This window comes from Dipodomys spectabilis, unplaced genomic scaffold (genome assembly GCF_019054845.1).
Source record: "Dipodomys spectabilis isolate Male_0828 unplaced genomic scaffold, ASM1905484v1 ptg000002l, whole genome shotgun sequence".
Lineage (NCBI taxonomy): Eukaryota > Metazoa > Chordata > Mammalia > Rodentia > Heteromyidae > Dipodomys > Dipodomys spectabilis.
This window is the reverse complement of record NW_024870679.1, coordinates 3,672,604-3,700,025: the sequence shown is the minus strand read 5'-3', so window position 1 is coordinate 3,700,025 and position 27,422 is coordinate 3,672,604. Positions and strand designations below refer to the sequence as shown.

At 46.8% G+C, this 27,422-nt stretch overlaps 1 protein-coding gene across 7 annotated transcripts in view; it reads left to right on the top strand.

Annotated features, from left to right (window-relative positions):
• Nucleotides 1–773: 773 nt before the first annotated feature.
• Nucleotides 774–27,422, top strand: part of LOC122108223 (glutathione S-transferase Mu 2) — a 108,477-nt gene continuing 81,828 nt past the window's right edge. For 2 of the 7 annotated variants that reach the window (XR_006147498.1, XM_042680238.1), the window contains exons 1-7: nucleotides 774–888; nucleotides 1,200–1,275; nucleotides 1,665–1,729; nucleotides 1,991–2,072; nucleotides 2,180–2,280; nucleotides 3,255–3,350; nucleotides 3,435–3,545. Coding sequence is in view for 6 of the 7 variants with exons in the window: in XM_042680238.1 (XP_042536172.1) it covers nucleotides 853–888; nucleotides 1,200–1,275; nucleotides 1,665–1,729; nucleotides 1,991–2,072; nucleotides 2,180–2,280; nucleotides 3,255–3,350; nucleotides 3,435–3,545 (567 nt within the window). In the remaining variant the exon portion in view is untranslated. Of the gene's footprint in view, nucleotides 889–1,199; nucleotides 1,276–1,664; nucleotides 1,730–1,990; nucleotides 2,073–2,179; nucleotides 2,281–3,254; nucleotides 3,351–3,434; nucleotides 3,546–6,063; nucleotides 6,783–13,907; nucleotides 14,039–16,757; nucleotides 16,868–17,140; nucleotides 17,217–17,627; nucleotides 17,693–17,990; nucleotides 18,073–18,178; nucleotides 18,280–19,153; nucleotides 19,250–19,332; nucleotides 19,444–21,624; nucleotides 22,069–27,422 lie in introns of those variants that run through there. The other 5 variants (XM_042680264.1, XM_042680271.1, XM_042680217.1 and 2 more) reach the window with 5 other exon arrangements.

Sequence of the window (27,422 nt, the reverse complement as noted above, 5' to 3'; positions counted from 1 at the left end):
TTGGTTCTTCTACAGTTATGATTCTAATTTTTTAGCTTGAAATTTTATTTGCTCAATTGAGTCTAGAACCTTTCTCCCCGAAGATATACAAACCTCAGAGTGACAAGTAATTTGTAAGGACTTGAAACAATGTGAAGGGCCAGCCCTGTGTGAGAGCAGGGCACTGGGTCTCTGTGCACAAATCCAGAGAGAACCTCACTTGAGGCCTAAGCTTACACACAGAACTGGACAAAACCGGGAGCAGTGGCCGCTGGGCCTGCACTGTCAGCTCCAGTGTCATGGGTCTGAGTAACTCACCTTAGCAGAACTCTGCAGATCATCTGATTTCTAGGATCTCCTATGACAAAGTGGAGGATTATCCTTTCAGGTGAGTACTTGCTAGGTATTCCTCACAGCCTGAGCCACCCAGAGCCTGCAGGAACTTGACAGTGATGGAGACTGAACTATGTCATGGGGAGAACGCAGGGAGAACGTCATGGATATTCCTGTCACCCAACAACAGTGCCAAAGCATCGTGGATTCAGCAGAGCAGGGTTCAGGCAATGACCCTCTGGCTGGGCTGGGGAGCAGTCTAGCTGAACCCTGGCTTTGGCTTCTGGAGGCCCAGTCCTGGGAGGTTCCTGGCAGGGGCTGCATTGATTGTTACTCCTCCTAGTGGGTGGGGTCCCAGCGCTAAATCCAGGCTTTCCTGATTGGCAGAGGTGGTGCACGGGGCGGCGCCGGGAGGCACGGGGCGGGCCAAAGACTAACTGCAGCTTGGGCAAAGCAGATCTTTCTTCCTCAGTTGGCCTCAAGGGCTGCTGGAAGCCAGTCGGGGCGAAGTCAGTCTGCTCAGTTCACAGCACCAGCACCATGCCTATGACACTGGGTTACTGGGACATCCGAGGGGTGAGCGAGGGGTCCCCGTGGAGAGGGGTACAGGGGCGCGGGGTGGGAACACGCTGAGTAAATGGGGGCTGCTTCTGGAACAGTAGTTGCTGGATGGAATCTGCTGTTCTGCCCTCCCTCTTCCCCGTGTGTGTGTGTGTGTGTGTGTGTGAGAGAGAGAGAGAGAGAGAGAGAGAGAGAGAGAGAGAGAGAGAGAGAGAGAGAGAGAGAGAAGATAGAGAAATAGAGAGAGGACGTTAGGCATAAACAAGTTTCTGAGCACCCCTCCTCCCTCCCAATGTCTGACTTGTGTCACCTCCCATCTCTCCCAGCTGGCCCACGCCATCCGCCTGCTTCTAGAATACACAGACACAAGCTATGAGGAGAAGAAATACTCGATGGGAGATGGTAAAGACACTTCCTGGGCAGAATCCTGACTCCTGCGCTGCCCATTGGAGCCCTGACACCTTTACAGTGGTCACCTGTTGCTCAGCTCTGCAGGTCTCCTAGTCGCGTGCAGCACCTGCCTGTTCAGGAAACTCTTGGAGGACCCAGTTTTATTTTCCAAGGAAGGGGCTGGGAGTGGAGGGCTGTCTGTAATTCCGTTTGGTTTCCTGAAGTGCTGACTTAAACGTTTTTGAGCCTGGTCTTGTAAATCTCTCTTGCATTCTTTGTCCTTGTAGCCTTGGAAGGTGGGACACAGCTGGTCAGAGTGCAGATCCCCTGCCTCAGGGGGTCCTGGGGAAGGAGGGCTGGACTCAGGGAGGTTTGTTTTCACTTGATCTTGTCTACCACAGCTCCTGACTATGACAGAAGCCAGTGGCTGAGTGAGAAGTTCAAGCTGGGCCTGGACTTCCCCAATGTAGGTGCAGGGGAAAGGGTGGTCTGGGGAAATATGAGTGACCCTCTTGCATCACCTTTTCTAGCTTGTAGGTTTTAGGATCAGTTATTCCAGACTGTCTGTGTTGTGTCTCTGTGATGCTCCATGCCCCAGCCCTTGCATTCTATCTGCTGTGTATTCATGGAGGGCTCAGCATGGCAGGGCACACTGTGTCTGCTCTAACCCAGGGAAGGGCTGCTTGGACCTGGGGCCCCTTGTGATCTTCCCTGCTTGTCCATCCAGCTGCCCTACTTGATAGATGGAGCTCACAAGATCACCCAGAGCAATGCCATCCTGCGCTACATTGCCCGCAAGCACAACCTGTGTGAGTGGGGGTGGTGGCTGGGTGGGTGTGTAGGGGTGGGAAGTGGTTATCCCTTGGGCTTGTTTGGGGTGGGGTGGAGAGGATGCAACTGAGTTGTGTGGCTGCAGGTGGGGAGACAGAGGAGGAGAAGATTCGTGTGGACATTTTGGAGAACCAGGCTTGGGACACTCGCATACAACTAGGCACGATTTGCTACAGCCCTGATTTTGTGAGTCTTTCCTTATCCTGAATGAATTATGGTTGGGTTAGGGTTCTAGACCCTCAAATTCTCATCTGCTCTGGTTCTGTTTGTCATCTGAACTCTCTGAACTCACTGTGCAAGTACTGTTTCTAACTACCAAATAGAGTAAATCTCAAATCTAACATCACATCAGATGCAACTTACAATTAATTTCCACTAACTCTTAGGATGCAGCTCAGCCTCTCCAGGGAAAAATTCAGTACCTGGACAGTAAAGTTTGTGTTCAGAATTCCCCAGCTGAAATCACTGATTTCTGCCCTGAACACTAACTACATCAGTGATCCTGGAATACATATCTTTAAAGTAGGAAGAAGAAGAGGACAATTGAGCAGGAAGGGCACTCTCCCCTGGGAACTTTTTCCCAGTGGTTTTCCCAGAGTGCCGGTCCCCTTAACACCCACAAGAATGAGCTGGCTTTCTGGAAAGTCTACATGGATGAAGCGCCTCTCATCCTTCCCCTTTTCTTCCAGCTCCACAAATTCACTTTCCTTTTGTTTTGTTTTTTAATGTTACAGAAGTCTGTGCCTTCTCACTGACCTTGCACTATGTAGAACATCCAGCTTTTATTCCCCTGAGTGTTTTCCATTGTTTGCATCCTTGAGTCTGCCTGAGTTCATAGCTTGATGGTGCCCGCAGCACTCTTGGGCCTCAACCATAGGAAGTGTCTTGTACATCAGTGGTGACAGATGGGGGACAGTGTTGGATTCCTCTCGGGCTTCTCTTCACCCCTGAAATATGGGCTCTGACAAGACACCTATTTATTTAAAAAATGGTGATGCATTCAATAGAAGCTTGAACCCTAGAATAGCCCCAGTTACATGGGAGGTAGCTGTTCACTCCTTCCTAGGCTGGGGTCTTCTCAATCCAGCTGAGAGCAACCTCTGCTGGGGGCAGCTAGGGCTTGCATCTGCAGGTGCACTGACTGCTGTTTTCTTCCTCAGGAGAAACTGAAGCCTGAGTACGTGGAGGGCATTCCTGACAAGATGAAGCTCTTTTCCCAGTTCCTGGGGAAGCGGCCATGGTTTGCTGGGGACAAGGTAAAGGGAAGAGTCATGCTTAGGAGAACTTGTTTTTCCTCTTGTTCATGAAATTTCGGCCCATTCATTCTCAGCTTTCTGCAGATCACCTTTGTGGATTTCCTGGCTTACGATATTCTTGACCAGCACAGAATGTTTGAACCCAAGTGCCTGGATGCGTTCCCCAACCTGAAGGACTTCATGTCCCGCTTTGAGGTGACACCTCCAGTCCTCCTTCCTCATGGATGAATTTCTTCCCTTCCCCCTTTCTATGATGCCTCCGTAGTCCTGGAGCTGAGAGAAGAATAACTAGGGTTTACAGCACACTGGCTTTCTGCTAGCCCCTGTGCTTGGCAACTTGCATCAACTGAGACAAGTTTACCATGATAACATTCCTGGGGGGTGGTTAGATCAATCCATCCCATTAGACAGATTAGGAACCTGAGAATGTTCAATGTCCCAGTGCCAGGGAGGCTGTGTTGGATTGTGAGCCTCTGGTTTAGCCTAAAGGCAGCCATCAGTGGCTGTCTGCTTTGTAGGGGAAGGAAAATCCCCAGAGCTTGTGCAGCTTGAGTTTCCACCCTGTAGAGAAGGAGGAGGAGTCAGCAGAGTGTGAGCAAGTGGCACTGGGAGAGTGAGATGAGTTGGGATTGATAGGAAATACCAAGACACAGACAATATTCACACCTGCTCTGTAGGAAGCTTTGCTTGGTTGGATCCCTGGCTAAGGAAGCACAGAGACCCCAGCACTATGGTTGGTGTTGGACTGAGTAGATACGCGAGGCCTCTGTTGCAGGACTTTATCTTCACTTGTTCAATGTTCATCTTTCACCTTCTATTCTTTAGTATCTCAAGTATGAAACAGGTTGAATTCTCACTCAGTGTCCCTTATAGTCTCTGGCTATCTTCTCTGAATAAGGCTCATTGCTTGGTTCCATGGGACTTGGATGATGTCTTCCTATCGAGGGCTGAGATAGCAGAATGGAGTGGATATTCTAGACCATGAGGTATACATGGTGCTACCTAGACATTGAGGAGCCCAGCCTGGGCCTCACCTCACAGCTAGTCATGGGCCTCCCAGAATCCACTTGTTTGACACCCATAAAGCCTTCTTTGTTAGAGATTTGAGTGTTGGAGGCATCCGTTCAACTACTGGAATCTGTTCTCCTTTCCTCCTCCCCACGAAGTGACATGCTTTCTTAGCCAGGTTTTATCAGCTTTGGTTCTGGTCTAAATGATGTGGCTTTGGAGACTGTGCAATAGCTGTGGGTCTGTAGTGGGTTGGGATGGAAGACACCAGACATCTTCACACTGAAATCAGCCAGGGTCTGCCCAGATTTGCCTTGTTGGGTTTTTCTCTTTCTCCTTCTCTCTCTGTCTCTCTCTTTCTTTTTCTTTGTTTTCTTTCATCCTTCACTTCCTTCTTTCCTTCCTTCCCTCTTATTCCCTCCCTCTGTACTTTCTTGTCTTGTCTTTCTCCTGGAAATGTCAGAGTTTTGGCAGTGTGCTTTCATTGAGGCATACCTCTAGTCCTCTTTTTTGGTGCATGATTTTTTTCATATGATTGTATGTTTACATTTGTTCTGGTGATAGGGCTTGAACTCAGGACCTGGGTACTGTCCCTGAGAATATTTTGCTCAAGGCTGGTATTCTACCACTTGAGCTCTACCTCTCCACTTCCAGCTTTTTGCTGGTTAGTTGGAGATAAGAGTCTCATGGACTTTTCTGTCTTGGCTGGCTTTGAACCTCAATCCTCAGATCTCAGTCTCCTAAGTAGCTAGCAGTACAAACATGAACTACTGGTTCCTGGTCTGTGCTGGTTACTTCTGAGCCAGGGTCTATCTTCATGCTGGGTGTTGCTTCTAGAGCACAATCGTCCTGGATTTCACTGTCCAGTGTATCTTTGATGACAGACATGTTTGACCATGCCTAACTCCCACTGAAATAGCTCCTGAAGACTTTCTGCTTGAGTTAGCCTGGAATCACAATTCTCCCAATATCAGCCTCTCAAAGCAAAGTAGCTAGGATCATGGGTGAGTCACTGGCACCTGGCTAGCCCTTTGATCTTTGAGTCCTTTTATTTGGTCACTGAAAATATAGTACACAGTATAGTTAAGGATTAGCTTAGTCATTTCCACTACGGGGCCACAGAGTATGGGTTCAGGTGCCTGCTTTCAAAGTTAGTGCTTTCTGCTACAGAAGAATGATAAGCATGTATCTGTCCTTTCTTTCTGGTTCACTTTTCACGGAGTCCCCTTGCAGTCAGGATTTGCTGTGTTACAGAGTAAGACCTGGGATGTCTTTCTGCAGACACTGGCAAGTCCTGGCCTCCCTGTTCTGCTAGATCTCTCCTCTGTGCTAACAGAGATAAGGAGGGGCTTCTCTGTGAAAGAAGAGCAAGTCTGTGCAGACAACACAGGATAGGGCCTTGAGCAGGGAGTTTGGGGCCAATTCCCAGTCAGCACAGAGTGACAGGCTGATTCCAGCCCTGGGAGGGTTTTGTTTTTTTTTTGTGTGTATATTGTAATGTCTATTTTATATAAAGAATCTTACATAGTGATCAGAATTTTCTTCAGTATAAGGAACTGAAGAGCTTCCTTCCCAGAGCTGGGGGACTACATAGACTAGAACGTGCCCTGGCCTTTGACTCCCCCAAGAACAGAGTGTTCTTAAAGGAAGGCTACTTGGTCCAATGGGCAGAAGATCTGATCTGCATTCTTCTTCTTACTCACAGAGCTTGAACAAGATCTCCACCTATATGAAGACCAGCCGCTTTCTCTCTAGACCTGTGTTTACGAAGATGGCCCTGTGGAACCCCAAATAGGACGCACAGCTGTCCTTACTGGCTCTGGGACCTTGGAAACAGATCCAGACCAGACCTGCAACTTGAGACAGTTTTATCATCCTTTCCCTGAAAAACCTAAGCAATTCCATTGTACTTAAGACTCAATCTCAGTTCTGCGACTTAACCCATGGCCCACTTTAGCCCCAATGCTAGGAATTTTTGACAGAAAGCCAGGCACAATTCTTGGAGCCATAGATGGCGTTTGCTTAAGGCAGGTGTTAGCCCCCAAGTGACTTTGCCCCTGAGTGACCATGAGCTAAGAGTTTCAGTTAAAACTATATAATGTTCCCACCAACCGGTTCTTCAGAGCCCAGAACAAAACATGCCATGCATACTGTTGGTCCAGGTATGACTCATAACCATTTGTGGTCAAGCTGTGGACCAAGGATATTTTTTGTAAAGGTCAACCAATCGTATTTGCCCACCTTAGCTTGTTTGAAATGTTAACCAATCATGTAATTTCTTATGTAAAACTTCCTTAAAGTTGTTTGTTCAAAACTATAAAAACTTCGCTGATTTTACGCTCGGGCCTCTTAGCGTCACCAGTTGCCGGGTGTGCGGAGGACTAAGCTGGAGCTTGCAATAAACGACTCTTTGCTGTTTGCATTGATCGTGGTCTCTGGTGGTCTGTGAGGGGGCATCTGAAAATGGGGTACTTCATCCCTTTGCATTTCCTTTTTTTTTCTTCTATTACTTCTACCAGTGCTTTTCATAGAGTTGAAGTCTCAGCTCCTCATTTCTTGAGTAGAATCCTCCCACTCTCCTTGTCCCTGACCTGAAACAGGGTGCCTCTGTTCTGCTTGGAGGAGCTTGAATGGCTCCAATCCCCAGCAATGCCTGGAAGCCCAGCTTCGCCTGCTGTGCAGACCCTATTCCCCAGTATGGGAGCTGCCAGTCCGTGTGACCCCTGGTAAAACTATTCTTGCCTATGTCTTGTCGGTTTTGTGTGTGTGTGTGTGTGTGTGTGTGTGTGTGTGTGTGTGTGTGTGTGACAGTCCAGGGGCTTGAACTCAGGGCCTGGGAGCTGCCCTGGGCTTCTGTGCCTCAGAGCTTTACCACTTGAGCCTCAGCTCTACTTCTGGCTTTTAAGTGATTCATTGCAGATAAGAGTCTCAGGGACTTTCCTGCCCAGGCTGGCTTTGAACAGGGATCTCAGCCAGATCTGAGCCTCCTGAGTAGCTAGCATTATAGGCAGGAGCCTGTCTTGTTTGACTGCCTCTGGGCTGACTGTATTGATGGTGTTGGGGTTCTTTGTTCTGTGTCTGTAGCTGGACTGGCTGATGGGGTTGGACTCTGGGTGATTCAAGGAGATGTGAGCTAGGAGGCAGGGTCAGCATCATGGTTTGGTATGTGGAAACCAAAGACAAAAGAGATGACATTGTTGCAGAAGGTCCAGCAGGAAACAAAACATCCTGCTTCTGCCCCTCCCTAATCCCTTTTGTCCCTCAGATTTCCATAGCCTTCCCCTGACCCTAGGAGGAAGAGAATTTGCAGAAAGGACCTTATTGGGAATTTAAAAAAAATCCAGCCTGGAGTTGGTAGCTCACACCTGTAATCCTCTCTACTCAGGTGGCTGAGTTCTGAGGATCAAGGTTCAAAGCCAGCCAGGACAGAAAAATTCAGGAGACCTTTACTCCAATAAACTACTCCGAAAAATCTGCAAGTGGCACTGTGGCTTAAGTGGTAGAGCACTAGCCTTGAGCACAAAGAGCACAAAGAGACAGTGCCTAGGCCCCAAGTTCAAGCCCAGAACTGGGGAGAAAAATCCACTCAGGATGTTATGAGACCCCCGCCAATAGAAAGACCACTTTCGAATGTTTCATTATAAAAAGGGGCAACCACTCAGGGCAAAGCTCAAAGTATAAAAACCCCTAGATTAAGCCAGGTGCTTGTTGCTCATACCTATAATCCTAGCTACTCAGGAGTCTGAGCTGTGAGGATCATGGTTCAAAGCCAGCCCAGGCAGGAAAGTCCATGAGCCTCTTATCTCTAATTAACCACCAGAAAACTGGAGGTAGCGCTGTGGCTCAAGCGGTAGAGGACTAGCCTTGAGCTGAAGAGGTGAGGGACAGTGCCTAGGTAGTGCCCAGGCCTAGAGTTCAAGCCCCACAACCAACAAAAACAAACAACAATAACATAAAAACCCCTTAGATTGAACCACTTACAGACAGCAGCAGAGACACTTCTGAATGTCTTGAATGAAGGCTGATGCCTTGAAATTGGTCCCTAATACAACAGTTTTCAGAACTAAAGCTTCTGGGAAATTGTGGGATCATAAAGACTCTGACCTCATCAATGGATTAATCTATTTGTGAATGAATACTCAGACTATTAGAAGATTATGGAAACTTTGAGAGGTAGGGCTGAGTCAGAGGAAGTAGATGGTGAAGGAGTGGGTGGGAGACTGAAGAATCTATTTCATTCTAGCCCCTTCCCTTCACTCTTTGCTTCTAGGCATCATGAAATGAGCAGCTTTCTCCATCACCCGTTCCCTGCCATAATATCCTGCCTCTCTCCACAGGCCTAGAAATAACAGAGCCAAGTAATCATGAACTGAAACCATGATCCAAAATAAATATTTTCTTTACATCGATTTTTTTCTCAGACATGTTGTCAAGCAGGCCTACTGAGAGGGACAGATATTTGACCCCACGTAGGTACTTTAGATCGAAGACATCTGGGGCAAAGGACCAGTTGTCCGGAAATCAAGAAAGGACATAAATCACCTTTCTTGTTCTTGTCTAGGCTGGGAGGTTTCAAGTTCTGGTACACATGTTTAGATCAGATTCAAAAGCAGAAGGCAAACCCACCCACCCCAGGATAGGAGGGGTCCAACCAGACCCAAACTCATATCCAATCCAAAAGGCCTTCAACAGTGAGTGATCACTGCTTAACAAATCAAACCAAACATATGTCCCTCACGAGGGAGGGGCCTAAGGGCCAAATATCTAGTGGGAAACAGAAGCCTCTGACTTTTTCTTAATTGGTAACAAGGAAGTGTCCACCCACTAAGGATCCTGCTCATTCTTCCTACCTACTTTCATGGTTGATTTCACCTTCAAGTAAACTTACTCTTTTTACCTTAAACTCTATCCTGCCTTTTCATTCTTAAAAGGGCAGAGAAATGAACCTGAAGTGCCTCTAGACTACTTTAGTAGCACACTGTGAGGTGCACATGGTAGCTTCTGGGTGCTGTGGAGAATAGCCTAATTCTGGGTACCTGGAACCCACTTGTTTGATACACACAATACCCACAATCGATTTGGCAGTTGGAAGTATCAGTGCCAACAGCTGGCTCAGCCTGGAATCTGTTCTTCTTTCCACTTCCTGTGAAGGAATATGCTTTCTCAGATAGCTGCCATCTGCTGTGGTTCTGGTCCAGGCTGAATGGCACTGGGGATTGTGCAAGAGCTGCCTTGACTATGGGAGGAAAGGCTGGAGGGTGAGCCAAATGCTGCAGCCCGAGGCCTGCTGGGGCTTGGGTATAAGCGAGCCTTTAGAAATTATCTTGTCACTTCCTCTTCTGGTAGAAGATCAACAACATATGTGACTGTCCAGCCTAGTCCCTGTATCAGCTCTGGAGATGAGGTCAGGTAGGACACAATGATATTGGGCTCAGGTGTTACAGAGAATTTAGGACTTTTCAGATCTCAAGAATCCTGCCTTTCTTTGTGGGTGTTCTTGAGGTTCCCTTTCATTCAAAATTTACTGAGTCACTGGGAAAGATCTGGGCCCTTTATTAATGTGGAACTGGCATAATCTAGGTTTCTTTCTCCTTAGAAGTCCTTTATCTGTGCAGACACAAGCAAGTGAGAACTTCCTTGGGAAAGAAGAGCATGTCTGTGCAGAAAGACATGCATATATATATATATATATAAATATAAATATATAGTATCATATCTTATATGTGTTACATGTTATATATGTAATATGTATAATGTTACCATATATGTGTGTAAGAACACATACATGCACCAGTACTGAGGCTTGAACTCAAGGCCTCATACTCTTGCTTAGCTTTTCCCATTCAAGGCAGTCACTCTACTCCTTGAGCCACACCTCTACTTCCAACATTTGGCTGGTGAATTACAGTCTCAGATTTGTCTGTCTAGAGTAGGCTTCAAACCTTGATCCTCAGATCTCAGTCTTTTGACAGCTGTGAAGTTTGAGAGTGTGTGTGTGTGTGTGTTAGAATTTGCCAGAGAACCATGCAGACATCCAGGTACAAAGAAAAAAAAAAAGGTTTATTGCCAGTAAATGGGCCCCAAGACCCCTTTTCACAAGAGAGAAGTGAGAAGTGGCTGCTATTGTCTGAGGTGAACTATATAAACTAGGAGGTTTAGGAGGGGCTAGAAGGGGCTAAAATGTGGAGAGCCTGGTGTGGACATGAGGACCAGGGACTTCATCATGGTGGACTAGCATTGATGGCTGCTGCCCAAGTAGTAGATAAGGGGCCCTGTAGCTGCCCACCTGAAGGTCACTCTAAGGGGCTCTTGTTGCCTTATATGGTGGTAGCTGCCCAGCAGAGTGCCATCTCAAGGTACAGGGGGTTGGAGGCTGATTATTTACTACCTTTACTATACTACATGGGCCTAGTGTTGCCTAGCAAAGGAGCATGATAAGCTGTGGAAAGGGGAAGAAGCGTGCTAAGGTATGGGAAGGGAACTCATTGGGCTGTGTGTGTGAACTTGGGAGCTTTAAGTAAGTTTGTGCAGTGTCCCTGAGCTCTTTTTCTCAAGGCTAGTGCTCCACCACTTGATCCATAACTCTACTTATGGCTTTTTGGTGGTTAATTGGAGATAAGAGTCTCTGGTTTGTCTGCATAGGCTGGCTTCAAAGCCTGATGCTCAGATTTCAGCCTTCTGAGTAACTAGGAGTTTAGGTGGGATTATAGGTGCCAGGCTTGAGTGGATATTTTTGAACCTTCTTCCTGAGATCTCTTACCAGAGATCTCTAAGATATCTCTTCCCAGAGCTGGGGAGCTAAGCAGATTGGGTTGTGGCCTGGTACTGGACTCCTTTGGAAATATTATTAGAGTCTCCATGTGCTATTGTTAGAATGAGGTTTAGTCTGACCCCAAAGGAGTTGCAGTCCATGTACCCCTATATTCTATCCCCACTGGCAGGGTCTGAAAATGTTCTACAGCTACCAAATACAGCTGTTTCCTCCCAGGATTTGTTTTTTCCAATTGTGGTCACATGGGGGTATCTAGTGGCATCTTGAAAGAGCAACAGATGGGCATGAGGAGCCAAGATTTGGTATCCTGCCCAGAGCCCTGGCAAGAAGCCAGACTCACTGCACACCTGACCAATCTAACACTTGCTCCTACTTTTTATTTCTTCCTCATACCCATATCCTTATCAGCCCTCTCCCCCTCCCCCTCCATGCCCCCTGACCATATTTCTCAATCATGACACGAAAAGGTTCTGTTTCTACAAAAAAAATCTCCATCCTGACTTTGCTAGTTCTCTCCTAGGGGACTTTTCCCTTGGAGCTCAGCCCCTGGGTCCCAGCCTGGTCCCAAAGACTGTGCTGCCCAGTGTGTGTGGTCCTGTCCTGGATGAGGTCTCTGCCAGGTTCTGTCTGATCCCCAGTGAAGCAGAGCCCCATTTGCTTTGCTTTTTGTTCTCTCACTTCTGGTTTCTGCCCTTACCAGCTCCTACTGTGACCTCCAAGGGATTTTGTTGAAGGGATTTTCCATTTCCTGGTTCGAACCAGACCTTGCTCAGAGCAAGCAGTCCCTGGAGGTGCTTTCTGGGCTTGGAATCTCATTCACTTCAGCAGGACTGAGGACTTTCAAGTTGAACAGGATAGTGGTCTCAGTGTGCAGAGATGCAGAGTGGTGAGTCCGCAGCAGAGAGTTAGTTTAGCATCCTTCTTGCCAACTCTATAGAATGGCTATAGGTCTCCAGGTGTGTTCTTCGAGTGTGTGTGTGTATGTGTGTGTGTGTGTGTGTGTGTGTGTGTGCTAGTCCTAGAGGTTGAACCCAGGGCCTGGACTGTGTCCCTGACCTTTTTGGCTTAAGGCTAAGGCTCAACCACTCAAATCTCAGTGCCACTTTTGGCTTTGCTTAATTGGAGATAAGAGTCTCTGGGATGACTTTTCTTTCCAGGCTGGCTTTAAATTGCCATCCTAAGCTCTCAGCCTCCTGAGTAGCTAGGATTGTAGGTATGAGCCACCAATGCCTGACTTATACTTCTTTTTCACTTCTTTTCTCTGTCAGACTCTCCCACTTTAGTTCAGCCTCCTCCTCTCTTCTTCCTCCTAATCTGAATGCTAAATCCAAGCACAGAGACCTTTGCTGTGATTTTCTTTAGAAACCTAAGGAGCTAGTGTTTCCCAGCACTACTGTCATCTCTGTATAAGACACAACGCAAAGATATGCACACAATATCACCATCAGCCTCAGCCTCACCTCACAGCTAATCATGGGTCACCAAGAGTTCATTTATTTGATACCAGTAAAAAACTATGTTACTAGAGATTTGGAAATTTGAGGCAATAGTCTAATGTGTTTATTAGCCTGGAATCTATTTCTTCTCCCCTCCCCTTGCAAACAATGTGCTTTCTCAGCAAGGTCTCATCAGCTCTGGTTCTGGTCCAGGTACATAGCCTTGGGCATTGTACCAAAGCTACCTTGAGCATGGGGAGGAAAAGTGGGGGACAATAGAGAACACCGCACTCTGGGCCACTGGGCCTGGCTCATTGTGTACAGATAGTGCTGGACCTCCCTTGAACCCGTTGGAATCATCTGTGTACTCTGTATCCTGAAAAGTACTCCCACAATAAAACTGAAAGGCTATGGTCTGGTTGATGTGTCAGGGCTGTGGATGAGGTAGGTTGGGTTGCAATGAGATTGGACTCGGGTATCAGGTGGAGAAATTTGGACTTTCTTCTCTCATGAGAAGCCTGTCCAACCTTTCTCTGTAGGTCTTGTTCTTGGTGTCCCTTCTCATCTAGGATTTGCCAAGTCATGGGGTGGAACCTGGGCGAGAAGGAGCATGTCTGTGCACACAGGAGGTGACAAAATGTCACTAGTTGTGTGGAAGTCTTTTAACCTCAGTGGACCTCAATGAGAAGTCTCCTAAGTGGTGCTGGCAGGACGGCTCTTGCTGAATAGCTGAGTGGAACCTTTGAAACTTTGCAATGTCATTGTTAGCATTGCCTGCCAGCTCATTATGAGTAGAAGCCATGGGCTACAAGCCTCAGATGGCCACACCCTGAGTCAACAATGAAGGGTCCTTCTATAACCTTTGTGACAAGCCTCTCTCGTATCAAGATTGGGCATGTAATGAAGGGCACAGAGGATTGCATGCAGAAGCTATAGCTTCTCACAACACCCCACTCCCCACCAGGCAGCCTCTGTACACTGACCAGACCATTTGGGGAGGGACATAGGGAAAAGCAGTGAAATCCCACCCTTTTAGATAAAGCACTAGCCCTTGCCAGCGTCCATACCATCAATCCTTATTTGAGCTGCCCATTTCATCCCCTGAGGATTAATCCCACTTAGCTAATAAATCACTCTTTGCTATTTGCCTAGTTTTGTGCCTCCTTTGCTGTACCTGGGGCAGCTAGAGCACAGTGTCTAGTGAGTGGCATTCCTAGAGTTGGAGGGCTAAGCAGCCTGGGTTGCTGCCAGTGTTTGATCTCTGTGAAAATGCTACTCTTCCAGGGAAGCTGCCTGGTTCAGTGGGCAGCAGATCTGAGCCCTGGTCGCCCCTACTCACAGGGTCTGAAGATCTCTGTCTACTAAGACCAGCTGCTTCCTCCCAAGACCTATGTTTTCATAGATGGCCCAGTGGTCCAACAAATAGAACTCTGCAATGCTCAGATGCAAAGGGAGGACCCATCAGAGCCTGGGCTCTTGCTGGGCTCTCTGGAGTGCTGCTTCTTCTTTCTACTTCCATCTCTTCTGCAAAGCCTTATATTTCTCTTTCTTCTACCCACCTCTCTTTCCGGCAAACTTTGCTAAGCAAACTCTTTCATATTATTTCAGCCTCCCCCACCCTTCGTCCTCCTCATCTCAGTGCTAAATACAAGCACAGAGTCCTTTGCTGTGATTTTTTTGGAGCACAATGATCTTGTGCCTGTATCCCACCCCCTGCTGCAGCCCCCCCCAACCCCCCAGTACTATCCCAAAGGGCAATTATTTCCTTGTGGCCAGGCTCTGTCCCCAGTGTGGGAAAGATGGATGTGATGACCTCTGCTGGCCTCCAACCTTTGCACTGAAAGTTCAAATCATTATTGACACACTGAGTTTATTCACTGCAATCCTAACAATGCATTAGCTATTGCATTAGCTCAGTTATTTCCTACAGATAACAGCCTTGTCCTTGTAAACTCATTCCCCGCATTCCCCCTTCTTTTCCAGGCTGAAGGAAAATGCATAAATACAAGGCCACGTGTCAGGCCCCAACAAGACACTTTCTAAGGGGCCTCCAAAGAAAGGTGCTCACTTATTCCATTTTCCCCCTAAGCCATCAACTTTCAACCCAATGAGAAATTTAGACCCTCTCTGCAGCTCTCTTGCATTGAATATATGATCAAAACAGGTCTGCATGGCAACAGGAAGAATAAAAAGTGATTTTTTTGTGGTAGGCCTCTTGGGCCTATCTAAGAGTACTTGATTCAATAGAAGTTTCACTGGATTAGGATCAGACCATACAACATCCTTAAAGATATCCCATGCCTGCCCACCTTTCAGATCTTCTTTCAGTTTCCCAAGTGAACTTCCCAAGCAGGAAGAAAGCATATTCCATATTTTAATCTATTTGGCAGTCATAGGGAAAGTATAGAAGTCAGGTGTGTCTGCTTGGGGCAGGCCCATGTTCAACCTGTACCCAGACAGGAGTCTGCCTTCCCTTTCCCAGGCAGATTATTTTCCGTGTCTGTTGTGTTTGGTTTGGAAGTCCAGAAATTTGCATTTGTATTCCTAGCAGGGCTTTAATTCACTGAGATTTAAAAGAAGAAAAAGGAAGAAAAAGAAAACCAAAATATATGTTAACTGTGTGTCAGACAGAGGTTCTGCCAATGTTTACCACTGTAGCCTATCTTGAAACAGCTTGTCTAGGTCTCTGCATTCCATGTTGATGTATTGCTAGACACAGATTTCTCTGTGTGTGTGTGTACTTGGGGCGGGGGTTGAATGAATTCAGGGCCTTGTCACTGTCCCTTAATATTTTTTCTCAAGGCCAGCACTGTCCAGAACACTTGAGCCACATTTTTTGGCTTTATGTTGTTACTTGGAGATAAGAATCCCACAAACTTTCCTGCCTGGACTGGCTTCAAATGGTGAATAGCTAAGATTACAGGTGTGAGCCACCAATACCAGGCCCCATTCTTTTTTTTAAGTCCCATTATCTGTTCTCTAGCTATTATGTTTTCTAAGTTGCTTGGCATAAGGCAAAGTCAACCCCAGGCCAACTGATTGCATACCTCTTGGTTTTGAAATAGTCTTCTGCCTTCAAGGAAGGAAGCTGGCAGGCAAGAGGCTATTCTTTTGGGATATTGCCCTTGCTGAGGTCTCAGATCCCAGAGTGGCTTTAAAGGCCATTTGAGTCCTCCTGTGACACCCAGAGCACAAGGGTCAGGGGCCTGGGCCAGGGCTAGGGCTAGAATCCAAGGCTCTAGACAGCTAAGGCTGTGAGCCTGGCCTATCTATTGTCTTGTGTGGGATCCTCCAGGGACCCCTCTTGTCAGTGTCCTGTCTTTCCTTGGAAAGCAGAAGAGGTGTCTGGCTCCTTGGAGCTTAAGAGATCCTCCATCCTAGCTCACCATCCAGCTGTGAGCTCTGTAGCCAAGGCTTCCCTGCTATCAGTGTAAATGAACTCTGTAGCCAAGGCTTCCCTGCTATCAGTGTAAATGAGCTCTGTAGCCAAGGCTACTCTGCTGTCAGTGTGCATTTCTGCTAGCTGCTTCAGTCTATGGCAGAGTGGGCTTGGGTGTGGGGGTGAGGATACCTCACCCTCTTTTTTTTTTAATTTAGATTCACAGATGTGGCCAAAATGTTTAGTGGCTAATTTGCATAATCATAACCTGATCCCCCACAGAGCTTGTGCTTCAATTTCTCAGAGACCACATATTCCCCATATCTGTCCTTTGTCCTAGGTCCTAGTTCATGAACGCCTGTTTCTGTAGATAGGAAACTTTAGAAGTTTCCTCCAGATTGGCCAGTCTTGTTTTTCCAATAATAGGGACTGAGACTCTTTTAAGCTGGACTCTGGCAGCCTGAGCTTCACCAAAACACAGGATCTTTATAGCCCTGGGTGGAGGAGTGCATGGACTGCGCCCCAGGAGCCCAGCCAGGGGTGGCTGGGGAGCAGGAGAGCCTGGCGCTGACTTAGGATCTCAGATGTCCACACCTGGCTCCTAGCCCATCCAGGCTGAGGCTCCTTGGAGTTTTTCCTTCTGCCTCTTCCAGGGTTCCAAGAGCCGGCCGGCGGGCCCTCGGGACCCGCTTCTGCATATCAAGGTTGGAGGAGACTTGGGGTGGACCCCGGAGGTGGAGCCGAGAGGGATGGAGGGGGAGGGGGAGCCTCAGCGGGTTCACGCGGGAGGAAGGGGCGGGCCTACCCTCCCTTTTCCTGGATTCCAGGATAAAGTCACCGTTCACCCCCGCCGAGGCCGATCTGCGCAGTCCAGCACCCGAGCACCATGCCCATGATACTGGGTTACTGGGACGTCCGCGGGGTGAGCCGGGACTCCGCCGGGAGCAGGGCGGGGGACGCGGGCGGGGACTTTTCAGGAGGGCCCGCAGGGCGCCTGTTGCTGGAGTGCAGGCTCAGCAAGCCAGGACCTAACTTGCAGGTCTCCAGAGCTCACATGCATGGGGCTACGCAGGGTGGGGTGGCGGGGAGGTGAGTGGGGTGTGCTGTGCATAAGGGGCACCAAGGAAGAGGTGAGGCCAAGCAATCAGGCTTCTCCCTTCCCCTTCTGACTTCGGTCATCTACCCTCTGTCTCAGCTGACTCACCCCATCCGCCTGCTGCTGGAATACACAGACACAAGCTATGATGAAAAGAGATACACTTTCGGGCCCGGTAAGGACATTCCCTGATCAGACTCTTGACCAAGGCTTGCCCATGGGGTGCTCAGCCACTCATACCGTGGTCACCTGTTGCTCAGCCCTGCAGGCCTCCTCCATGTGCACCCAAGGTCTGCTTCTTCTCAAACCCCTGTAAGATGCAGTTTGGTATTCCATTACAAGGAGCTGGGAGAGGAGGGCTGGGGTCCCCTTTGTCTGAAGTTGGGTGGGGTTGTCTAGCACTAGCCTAAACCTTTTGTGAACCTGGTCCTTAGATCCCTCAGCCCTCACTGTGTTCTTCACCCCCCTGTAGCCTTGAAATGTGGGACACAGCTGGCCAGAATGCAGATCCATTGACTCAGGGGGTCCTGGGGAAGGAGGGCTGGACTCAGGAAAGTTTGCTTTTAATTGATCTTGTCCACCACAGCTCCTGACTATGACAGAAGCCAGTGGCTGAATGAGAAGTTCAAGCTGGGCCTGGACTTCCCCAATGTAGGTGCAGGGGAAGGGGTGGTCTAGGGAAGTGTGGCCTCCCTCCCTCCTTCCCCCCTTTCCTTGCCCAGCTGAGAGTTTCTAGGACCAGTGCTTCTGGTCTACTCCTCTCTTTCCTGGCTATCTGTGTTTTTCTATAATTCTATATGTCCCAGCTCTTGCATTCATTCTGCAGGATGTTTATGTAGGGCTCACCAGGGCCAGGCACACTGAGTGCCAGGTCCTGTGTCTGCTCTAACCCAGAGAAGGGCTGCTGGGACCTGGGGCCCCTTGTAACCTTCCCTGCTTGTCCATCCAGCTGCCCTACTTGATTGATGGAGCTCACAAGATCACCCAGAGCAATGCCATCCTGCGCTACATTGCCCGCAAGCACAACCTGTGTGAGTGGGGCTGGCTGCTGGGCGTGGGGGGGGGGCAGGCAGTGGCCATCCCCTGGGCTTGTTTGGGGTGGAATGGTGAAAGTTCATCTGTGTTGTGTGGCTGCAGGTGGGGAGACAGAGGAGGAGAAAATTCGTGTGGACATTATGGAGAATCAGGTCACAGATATCCGTACACAGTTCATCATGCTCTGCTACAACTCAGACTTTGTGAGTTTCCCAGTTGTGAGGTCTCATTATGGCTGAGAAGAGGAGTTAAACCTTTGCAGTTACATCTTCAGTGTTTCAGTTCAGCAAAGGAATTTGTTAGTGGTACCTACTCTCTAAGGTTTCCTATCCTACCAAGTTTCCTCTCCTTCAGATTGACCTTCCGTATTTTAGCACATCAAGTCAAGTGTGAATCCATCCTAACTAATCATAATATAGTTTAGATTATCCAGGATGAATATTCTGATCCTAGTCTCAAGCCATGAATATAAGGTACAAAAAAAGGGAGAGCAATGAACCTTAGCTTCTTTTGTCTTCCCAACTATTTCCCCAGAACTGTTTCTTTGGCATTCCTAATAGTCAGCTCAGGGTCAGAGAGATAACCTCTGTTTCTTTCCTGCCATTTTTTCTACATGAAATACTCTTAATCTTTATGCACACTCCTCACAAATCCTGCGGAAGGAGTTCAGCCCTCCCCCATGCATACCACTGTTTCTTCACTTTCAGTCTTCTAGTCGTCTGTCTTTTTGGTTCTACTGCATTATATCTGTTTACCCGAGTACGTGTGAGGTACTCGGAAACCATTGGCTCTGACTCACATGAACCAGGTTGAACAGCAGTGGATTCCAGCATATGTTGCATTTGTGTCTCACTTCCCAATACCTCTGATAGCTGGGATCTGTACCAAGTGGGAATCTAGACAACACAATTGTGACTCAGGATGTGGAAGTCTCTATCCAGACCCAGGCCCAGACTCATGGAAGATGGCTGCATAAGCCTGGCCAGCTGGGGCCTGCAGTCCCTACTGAGATTGGCCTCTCTGCTGGGGGGGGTGGGACTTGCATCATAACATGGTGACAGCTGTTTTCTGCCTCAGAAAAAGATGAAGCCAGAGTACTTGCAAGGCCTCCCTGACAAATTGAAGCTCTTCTCACAGTTCCTGGGAAAACGTCCATGGTTTGCAGGGGACAAGGTAAAGGGGAGAGTCCTGGGGAGCAGAACTTATCTTTCCTGTAGGTTATAAAATTTAACCCATTCATCCTTGGTTTTCTGCAGATCACCTTTGTGGATTTCCTGGCTTATGATATTTTTGACCAGCAACGTATGTTTGAGCCCAAGTGCCTGGATGCGTTCCCAAACCTGAAGGACTTCATGTCCCGATTTGAGGTGACAAGTCCCCCAGTCCTCCTTCCTCATGGATGAACTTCCTCCCTTCTCCCTTTCCATGATGCCTCCCTAGTCCTGGAGCTGAGTGCAGAATAACTAGGGTTTACTGAACATTGACTTTCTGGCAGCCCCTGTGCTTTTAACTTTTGTTTATTGGGTCAAGTTTATCATTACAGCATTTCTGCAGGGTGGTTAGAGCAATCTGACCCATTGGACAGATTAGGAACCTGAGGCTATAGAGTGTGAGTCACTCCTTCAAGTTCCCAGTGCCAGTGGGGCTGTGCTGGGCTCCTGGTGGGCCTCTGTCTTGGTCTAAGGGCTGCAGTCAGTGACTGAGCAGACATGTGGGAAGACATGTTGGAAGGTTTTATCTTCAGTTGTTTGCAGTTATCTTGTTTCATCCTGTCATCATTGTGTCTTCTCTTGCATATCTTAGGTCTTTTGTCTGTGTGATGGGAACATAATGTTCTGAGTTTTTAAAATATATATTTTTATTGTAAAAATACTGTACAGAGGGATTAGAGTTACATGAGTAAGGTAATGAGTACATTTCCTATGGAGCATTGTTACCTCCTCCTTTGTTTTTCCCCTACCATCCCTTCCCTCCCCACCTTCCCACCTTCTCCTTCCCCACCTCCCGACGTTGTAAAGTTTGTTTTGAACATAGTGTCTTGTACTGTGCTGAATTTTTTTACATGTATGAATGCTGATCTTCTCCAGCAGTATAGTATCAGTCTTAGCATGACATGCAAAACTGTCCCCAAATCCTGGGACTGAATATAGCAGAAATTAGCAGAGATACCAGAACATAAGATGCACATGTGCCATCTGGATGCTGGGGACCCCAGCCTGGACCTCATCTTTCACAGGGCACCTCCAAAAGTCTCTTTTATTAGAAATGTGAAAAGTGAGTCACAGTTATGTTTACCTGGAATCTGTTCTCTTTCCCTCTCCCTCTGAAGCACTGTGATTTCTTAGTAAGTTCTCATCAGTTGTGGTCTGGTCCAGATTTCATGAGCCCAAGTACCTGGATGTATTCCCAAACCTGAAGGACTTCATGTCCTGCTTTGAGGTGACACCCTCCAGTCCTTCTTCCTCATGGATCGGGAGAGGGCACAGTGCAGTAGCCTGAGGTCCAGGAGGCCTGGTGTGTTTGGGAAAACACAGGGATGGATATAGCAAAACCCCTTGGGATTATCTCTTCACTCTGTGTCCTGGAAAGAAGTCTTGCAATGCAACTGAGAGTCTGTAGCATGATGATTGTATCAGGGCTGCTGATGAGATAGACTGAGGGGGAGTGTGGTTGTACTCATGTACTAGGTAGAGAATGTTGCACTTTCTGCTCACTGGGGACCAGTCAGAACCCTGTCATGGCTTTCTTTGTAGATTCTCCTCCCTGAATGTTTTTTCCTTTTTTGTTTTTTTGGGGGGAGTTTTGCCAGTAGTGGAGCTTGAACTCAGAGCTTTTGGCCCTCATCTGATTTTCTGTACAAGGCTGGTGCTGTGCCATTTGAGTCACACCTCCACATCTATCGTTTTGCTGGTTAACTGGAGATAAGAATCTCTCAAGTTTGTCTGCCTGGGCTGGCTTTGAACCAAGATACTCAGATCTCAGCCTCCTGAGTAGCTAGGATTATAGGCGTGAGTCTCCAGTTCCCAGTCTTGCATACTTTTTCATGTGGTAATTTCTGAGTCATTGGGTAAGTCCTGGACTTGCTTCCAAGTTACACTGTCAAGTTCTCAGCTCCGTTGTCCTGCTGACCCTCCTCTTTGTGCAAAGCTGGGCGAGCAGAAGCTTCCTGGTGAAAGAAGAGCAGGGCTGTGTGGACAGGAAGGGATAGGGTCTGCTGTGGGGGGGAGGAGTACACAGAGCACAGGATGTCACGCACAGATCCTTAACCTCACATAACTTCTCTGGGTGCCCCTGATCAGTGATAATGGCAGGATTGTTGAGGTGTTTTTCTTGAGCCTATATTGTAATATCTAGTGGGCATAAAGCACCTTGCACAGTGTCCAGTCTCCCCCTCTTACAGGAAATTAGAGTTCCCTTCTCAGAGCTGGAGTGGTAAGTAGACCGGACTGCGCTCCAACACTTGACTGCAGTGAACAATCTCCTCTTGGACGGCAGCTGGCTGGTCCCGTGGGCAGAAAGCCTGAGTTCTGGCTCTCCTCTTCTCATAGGGTCTGAAGAAGATCTCTGCCTACATGAAGAGCAGCCGCTTCCTCCCAAGACCTGTATTTTCAAAGTTGGCCCAGTGGTTGGAGTAGTAGAACTCTGCAGCACTTGGAGCAAAGGAAGACCTGTTGGAGCCTGGGCCCTGGGCCGGGTTGGGCTCCCAGTAGTGTTACCCAGGTCTTCCCACTGCTTTTTTCTACTCCCTTCTCTTCTCCAAGGCCTTATTGGCTGTCTTTTCTTCTACTCAGCCACTTCCAGAAAAGCTTCTGTACACACACTCTCCTGCTCTCCCATTCCTTCCTTCTTTCTCATTTGACTGCTAAATCCAAGCATACAGAGCCCCCAGCACTCCCTGAAAGAGCAACATTGCCTTGTGGGCAGACGCTGTGCCACTGGGGAATGAATACCCAGTTATATCTGTCCTCAATAAAGCTTGAAACTGTGCTGTGTATTTTGTTTATTCCTTTGGCTCCATGCATGTACTCAGCCATTGTCACTGCTCCAGCCTCGAGCCAAGAAAAAAAAAAAAAAAAACGAAGGGAGAGCACTTTGGCTGTGAGTTTAAGCCCCAGTAGTAGCAAAAGAAAACAAAGCAAGAACAACCAAAAGGACAACCCTGAGGTTTGCCCAGATAGCAGGTCAACTGTTTAAATGAGCACCAGAGTCAGTAGACTGAACAAAGAAGCCCTTTCCCATCATTATCCTCAAAATCCAGTAAGACATAGCTCAGATAGAACAAAAACTGAGAGACTTTTTTACCTGGCACCAGTGGCTTACAACTGTAATCCTAGCTACTCAGGAGAATGATATGTAAGGATATCCATTCAAAGCCAGCCCAGGCTGGAAAGTAACTCAAGGGATAGAATGTTAGTTTTCAGAAAAAAAAACAAACAATAAAAAAAGCTCACACACAGCACCAGATCCTACATTCAAGCCACAAAACCAGCATTAAAAAAATAGGAAAAAACTGGTCAGAGGCTGGGTGAATTCACGCTCTCACGACAGAAACACATGCCGTCTCTTGCCCTGGGTCATCTGTGCTCCCTGTTCTCTGGCCTTAGGGCTTCGTTTGTGACTTCCACAGGATCCTCTACCTGTTTGCAGGTCTTTAGCCTTGGACTAAATGTACCACTCTAACTTATGGTTGGCAGATCACTGGAGTCTTCCTCCTCCATGATGAATGAGCCAATTCTTATAACAGCACACACATGCATGTACTTATAGAAAATGTATTATTTATGCATTCTGCCTATACTGTTTCTTGGAGAGTCCTGACTAGTACATTCACATAGCAAGAAACAAATTGGTCACAATAATCAGTGAATTAGTCATACAACCACACAAAACACAATATGCCAGAAAATGGCTATTTATTATATATATTTATTATATATTCAACTTGTGATGATGACTTCTAGGAGCTGGTTAGACATGATTCTCAGTTATGGTGTTCACATTTAGTTGGGCACTGGTGGCTATTCAGGAGGCTAGGCTATTCCTAGCTATTCAGGAGGCTGAGATTTGAGAATCACAGTTCATAGTCAGCTCTAGCAGGGAAGTCTGTGAGACTAATCTCTATTAACTAACAATAACTATAAGTGGAGGTATGGCTCAAGTAGTAGAGTGTCATCTTTGAGCAAAAAGTTAAAGGAGAGCATGAGGTCATGGGTTCAAGCTCCAGTACTGGCAGAATACAGCAACTTCAGCTTAACCTGCTGGTCTTTACCCCAGTTGGGGATAATAAGTATAGTGAGGCTGGGCTCAGCTCTGCCCTTCTAGTAGGCTACTGAGGACTCCAGGGAGGTCAGCTGTGTAACTAGCAGAGTCTCCACTCCCTGCCATGCACACTGGGAGACCAGGCTGCCCAGCCTCTCCCATGGATAGACCCATGCCTCTGCCCACATCTTTCTGGTTCATTGTGATCTGCAGCCTGATGCTCCAGGGTAAGAGCGTTCTAGGTCCTCCTTCAGGCACTCTCTGGACCAGCTGATTGCCAGGGCAGCTGCCACCATTATTTTAGAGCCATTTTACTCTAAATGTAGATTTTTGACTTGTCCATCCACAGTTTTTAGACCTGGAGTTTTAAAGGTTATGACTTCTAATTTGAAGCATACAATTATTTGCTGTAAGGGGCTATGCTGTGCATTGCAGGGTTCTTTGCAATCCATCCACTTCCTCCAGTTGCATGTCAGTCGTATTTACCACAAGGGACCATTTGGAAAATCTGACCATTGCTGAATATATCCCAACAGCAAAATGATCTCTTGTTACAGACTTGTGGTAATGTAGAGGCTCATTTCAAAAATGAAACAGAAGGGCTGGGAAGGTGGCTCAGTGGTAGAGCGATTGCCTTGCATGCCTGAGGCCCTGGGTTTGATTCCTCAGCACCACATAAGCAAAAAGAAAAAAGCCGGAAGTGGCACTGTGGCTCAAGTGGTAGAGCGCTAGCCTTGAGCTGAAGAGCTTAGGGACAGCGCCCAGGCCCAGAGTTCAGGCCCTACGACTGGACCAAAAAAAAAAAAAAAAACAGAAGAAGAAAAAACAAGAATACAATGCATGGTGAGTCAGAAGAATTCTGTTGGAACAACACAATTCGTTGCAATTAGTAAGGCATGAGTGTTTGTCCTGAATTATGCAGTAAATGCTTTCCTTTTCTTTTTTTTTTTTTTTTCCTGTTTTTTTACTTTAGTATAACCTTACACTTGGAGAAAATTTGCAAGAAGAGAAAAGAACTCCTGTGTGCTCAGTAATTTGCTTTGTCCACATGGTCCTTCTACTCCCTCTCCTTCCCTCCCTTCCACCTTTCTCTCTTGTCACTCTCCCCCATATGCTGTGTCTGAGCACAAGTATCATCAAGGCACCATATTGTAGATGCCTGAGTTGATTAGACTTAAAAAGGGAGAGTGAATTGTTATTCTCACTTTTTGTTTGCCTAGGTAAGTCTCTCAAGCTGTCTTCATAGTTTGGGACAGTTGATACAATAATTGTTTAGGAGGGCTTATCCAACCAATTTCTGTGTAGTAATTGCCCTTAAAATTCTATCTATCTATCTATGTATCTATCTGTCTGTCTGTCTGTCTGTCTATCTATCTATCTAACTACCTACCTATCTATCTATCATCTATCCATCTGTCTATCTATCTATATCTACCTACCTGACTATTTATCTATCTATTTATCTTTATTTTGCTGGTCCCAGGGCTTTAATTGATAGCCTGGGCACTGTTCCTCAGCTTTTTCTGTTCAACGCTGGTGTTCTTCCGTTTGAGTCATAGCTGCACTTCTGGCATTTTTGCTGGGTAATTGGAATTGAGTCTCACAGACTTGTCCTGTCTAGTCAGGCTTCAAATCTCCATCCTCAAATCTCAGTGTTTTAAGTAGATAGGATTATAGGCATGAGTCACTGGCACCCAGCCAGATCTTAATTTCTTCAATTTATGTTTGGCCTTATTGGTTGTAACTGTAATATTTCTATATGGAGAAAGTGTTTCCCCAATTTGAAATCATTTATGCTGGTTTTTAAATCTTCTTTCTTAGATCTACTGGTTATTAAATTGAATTTTATCACTTTGTTTTTCTTGTTGTACTAATGCTGCATCAATTTAGCTAATGTTTTTGAGGAATTCATCTCTTTTTCATATGAAAGTTCAGTATTTATCTTCTTAGTATTATTTCTTGTTTTCTATACAAACTTTTCACATTGGACAGTGTTATTATTCCTCCATCTTGAAACTCTGTGTTAAGCTAATTATTCTTTCTCTTATTTCATTTTTGTCTTTCTTCCCTTTCTTTCCTCCTTTTCTTCTCTTGCTTCCTTCCCTCATTTCCTTCCTTCCTTCCTTCTTTTGCACCCCTACCCCTTCCTTTCCCTTCTCCTTGCCTCTCTTTTCCTCTTTTCTGTGTTTAGGAACTAATGATTGCTGCCTCTCCAGTATTGAGCTATATCCCTAACCTCAATTTATTTATTTATTTATGCCAGTCCTGGGGCTTGCAGTCTGGGTCTGAGCACTGTCCCTGAGCCTGTCTGTGCTCAAAGCTAACACTCTACCTTTTGAGCCACAGTGCCACTTCTGGCTTTTTTTGTTTATGTGGTACTGAGGAGTTGAACCCAGGGCTTCATACATATTAGGCAAGTACTCTACCACTAAGCTACATTCCCAGACCTTAACTTAAATTTTAATATCAGAAGAATGTAGGGTATTCATTTTCTCAAATCAAAGCTGGTAACATATCTTCGATCTAAAGTACCTGCGTGGAGTCAAATATCTGTCCCTCTCAGTAGGCCTGCTTGACAACATGTCTGAGAAAAAAATCGATGTAAAGAAAATATTTATTTTGGATCATGGTTTCAGTTCATGATTACTTGGCTCTGTTATTTCTAGGCCTGTGGCAAGAGGCAGGATATTATGGCAGGGAATGGGTGATGGAGAAAGCTACTTATTTCATGATGCCCAGAAGCAAAGAGTGAAGGGAAGGGGCTAGAATGAAATAGATTCTTGAGTCTCCCACCCATTCCTGCATGATGTATTTCATCTGACTAGACCCTACCTCTCAAAGTTTCCATAATCTTCTAATAGTCTATGAGGTTATTAATTCACAATAGATTAATCCATTCATAAGGTCAGAGTCTTTATGATCCCATAATTTCCCAGAGGCTTTAGCTCTGAACACTGTTGTATTAGGGACCAATTTCAAGGCATCAGCCTTCATTCAAGACATTCAGAAGTGTCTCTGCTGCTGTCTGTAACTGGTTGAATCTAAGGTTGTTTTTTTTTTATTGTTGTTTGTTTTTGATGATTGTGGGGCTTGAACTCTAGGCCTGGGCGCTACCTAGGCACTGTCCCTCAGCTCTTCAGCTCAAGGCTAGTGCTCTACCACTTGAGCCACAGCGCTACCTCCAGTTTTCTGGTGGTTAATTAGAGATAAGAGGCTCATGGACTTTCCTACCATGCCTTTGAAGCATGATCCTCAGATTTCAGCCTCTTGAGTAGCTAGGATTACAGGCATGAGCAACCAGCACCTGGCTTAATCTAGGGGTTTTTATACCTTGAGCTATGCCCTGATTGGTTGCCCCACTTTATAAAGACATTTGAAAAGTGGTCTTTCTATTAGTGGAGTCTCATAACATCCTGACTGGATTTTTCTCCCCAGTTCTGGGCTTGAACTTGGGGCCTAGGCACTGTCTCTTTGTGCTCAAGGCAAGTGCTCTACCACTTGAGCAACAGTGCCACTTGCAGATTTTTCGGAGTAGTTTATTGGAGGTAAAGGTCTCCTGAATTTTTCTGTCCTGGCTGGCTTTGAACCTTGATCCTCAGAACTCAGCCACCTGAGTAGAGAGCATTACAGGTGTGAGCTACCAACTCCAGGCTGGATTTTTTTTTAATTCCCAATAAGGTCCTTTCTGCAAATTCTCTTCCACCTAGGTTCAGGGGAAGGCTATGGAAATCTGAGGGACAAAAGGGATTAGGGAGGGGCAGAAGCAGGATGTTTTGATTTCCTGCTGGACCTTCTGCAACAATGTCATCTCTTTTGTCTTTGGTTTCCACATACCAAACCAAGATGCTGACCCTGCCTCCTAGCTCACATCTCCTTGAATCACCCAGAGTCCAACCCCATCAGCCAGTCCAGCTACAGACACAGAACAAAGAACCCCAACACCATCAATACAGTCAGCCCAGAGGCAGTCAAACAAGACAGGCTCCTGCCTATAATGCTAGCTACTCAGGAGGCTCAGATCTGGCTGAGATCCCTGTTCAAAGCCAGCCTGGGCAGGAAAGTCCCTGAGACTCTTATCTGCAATGAA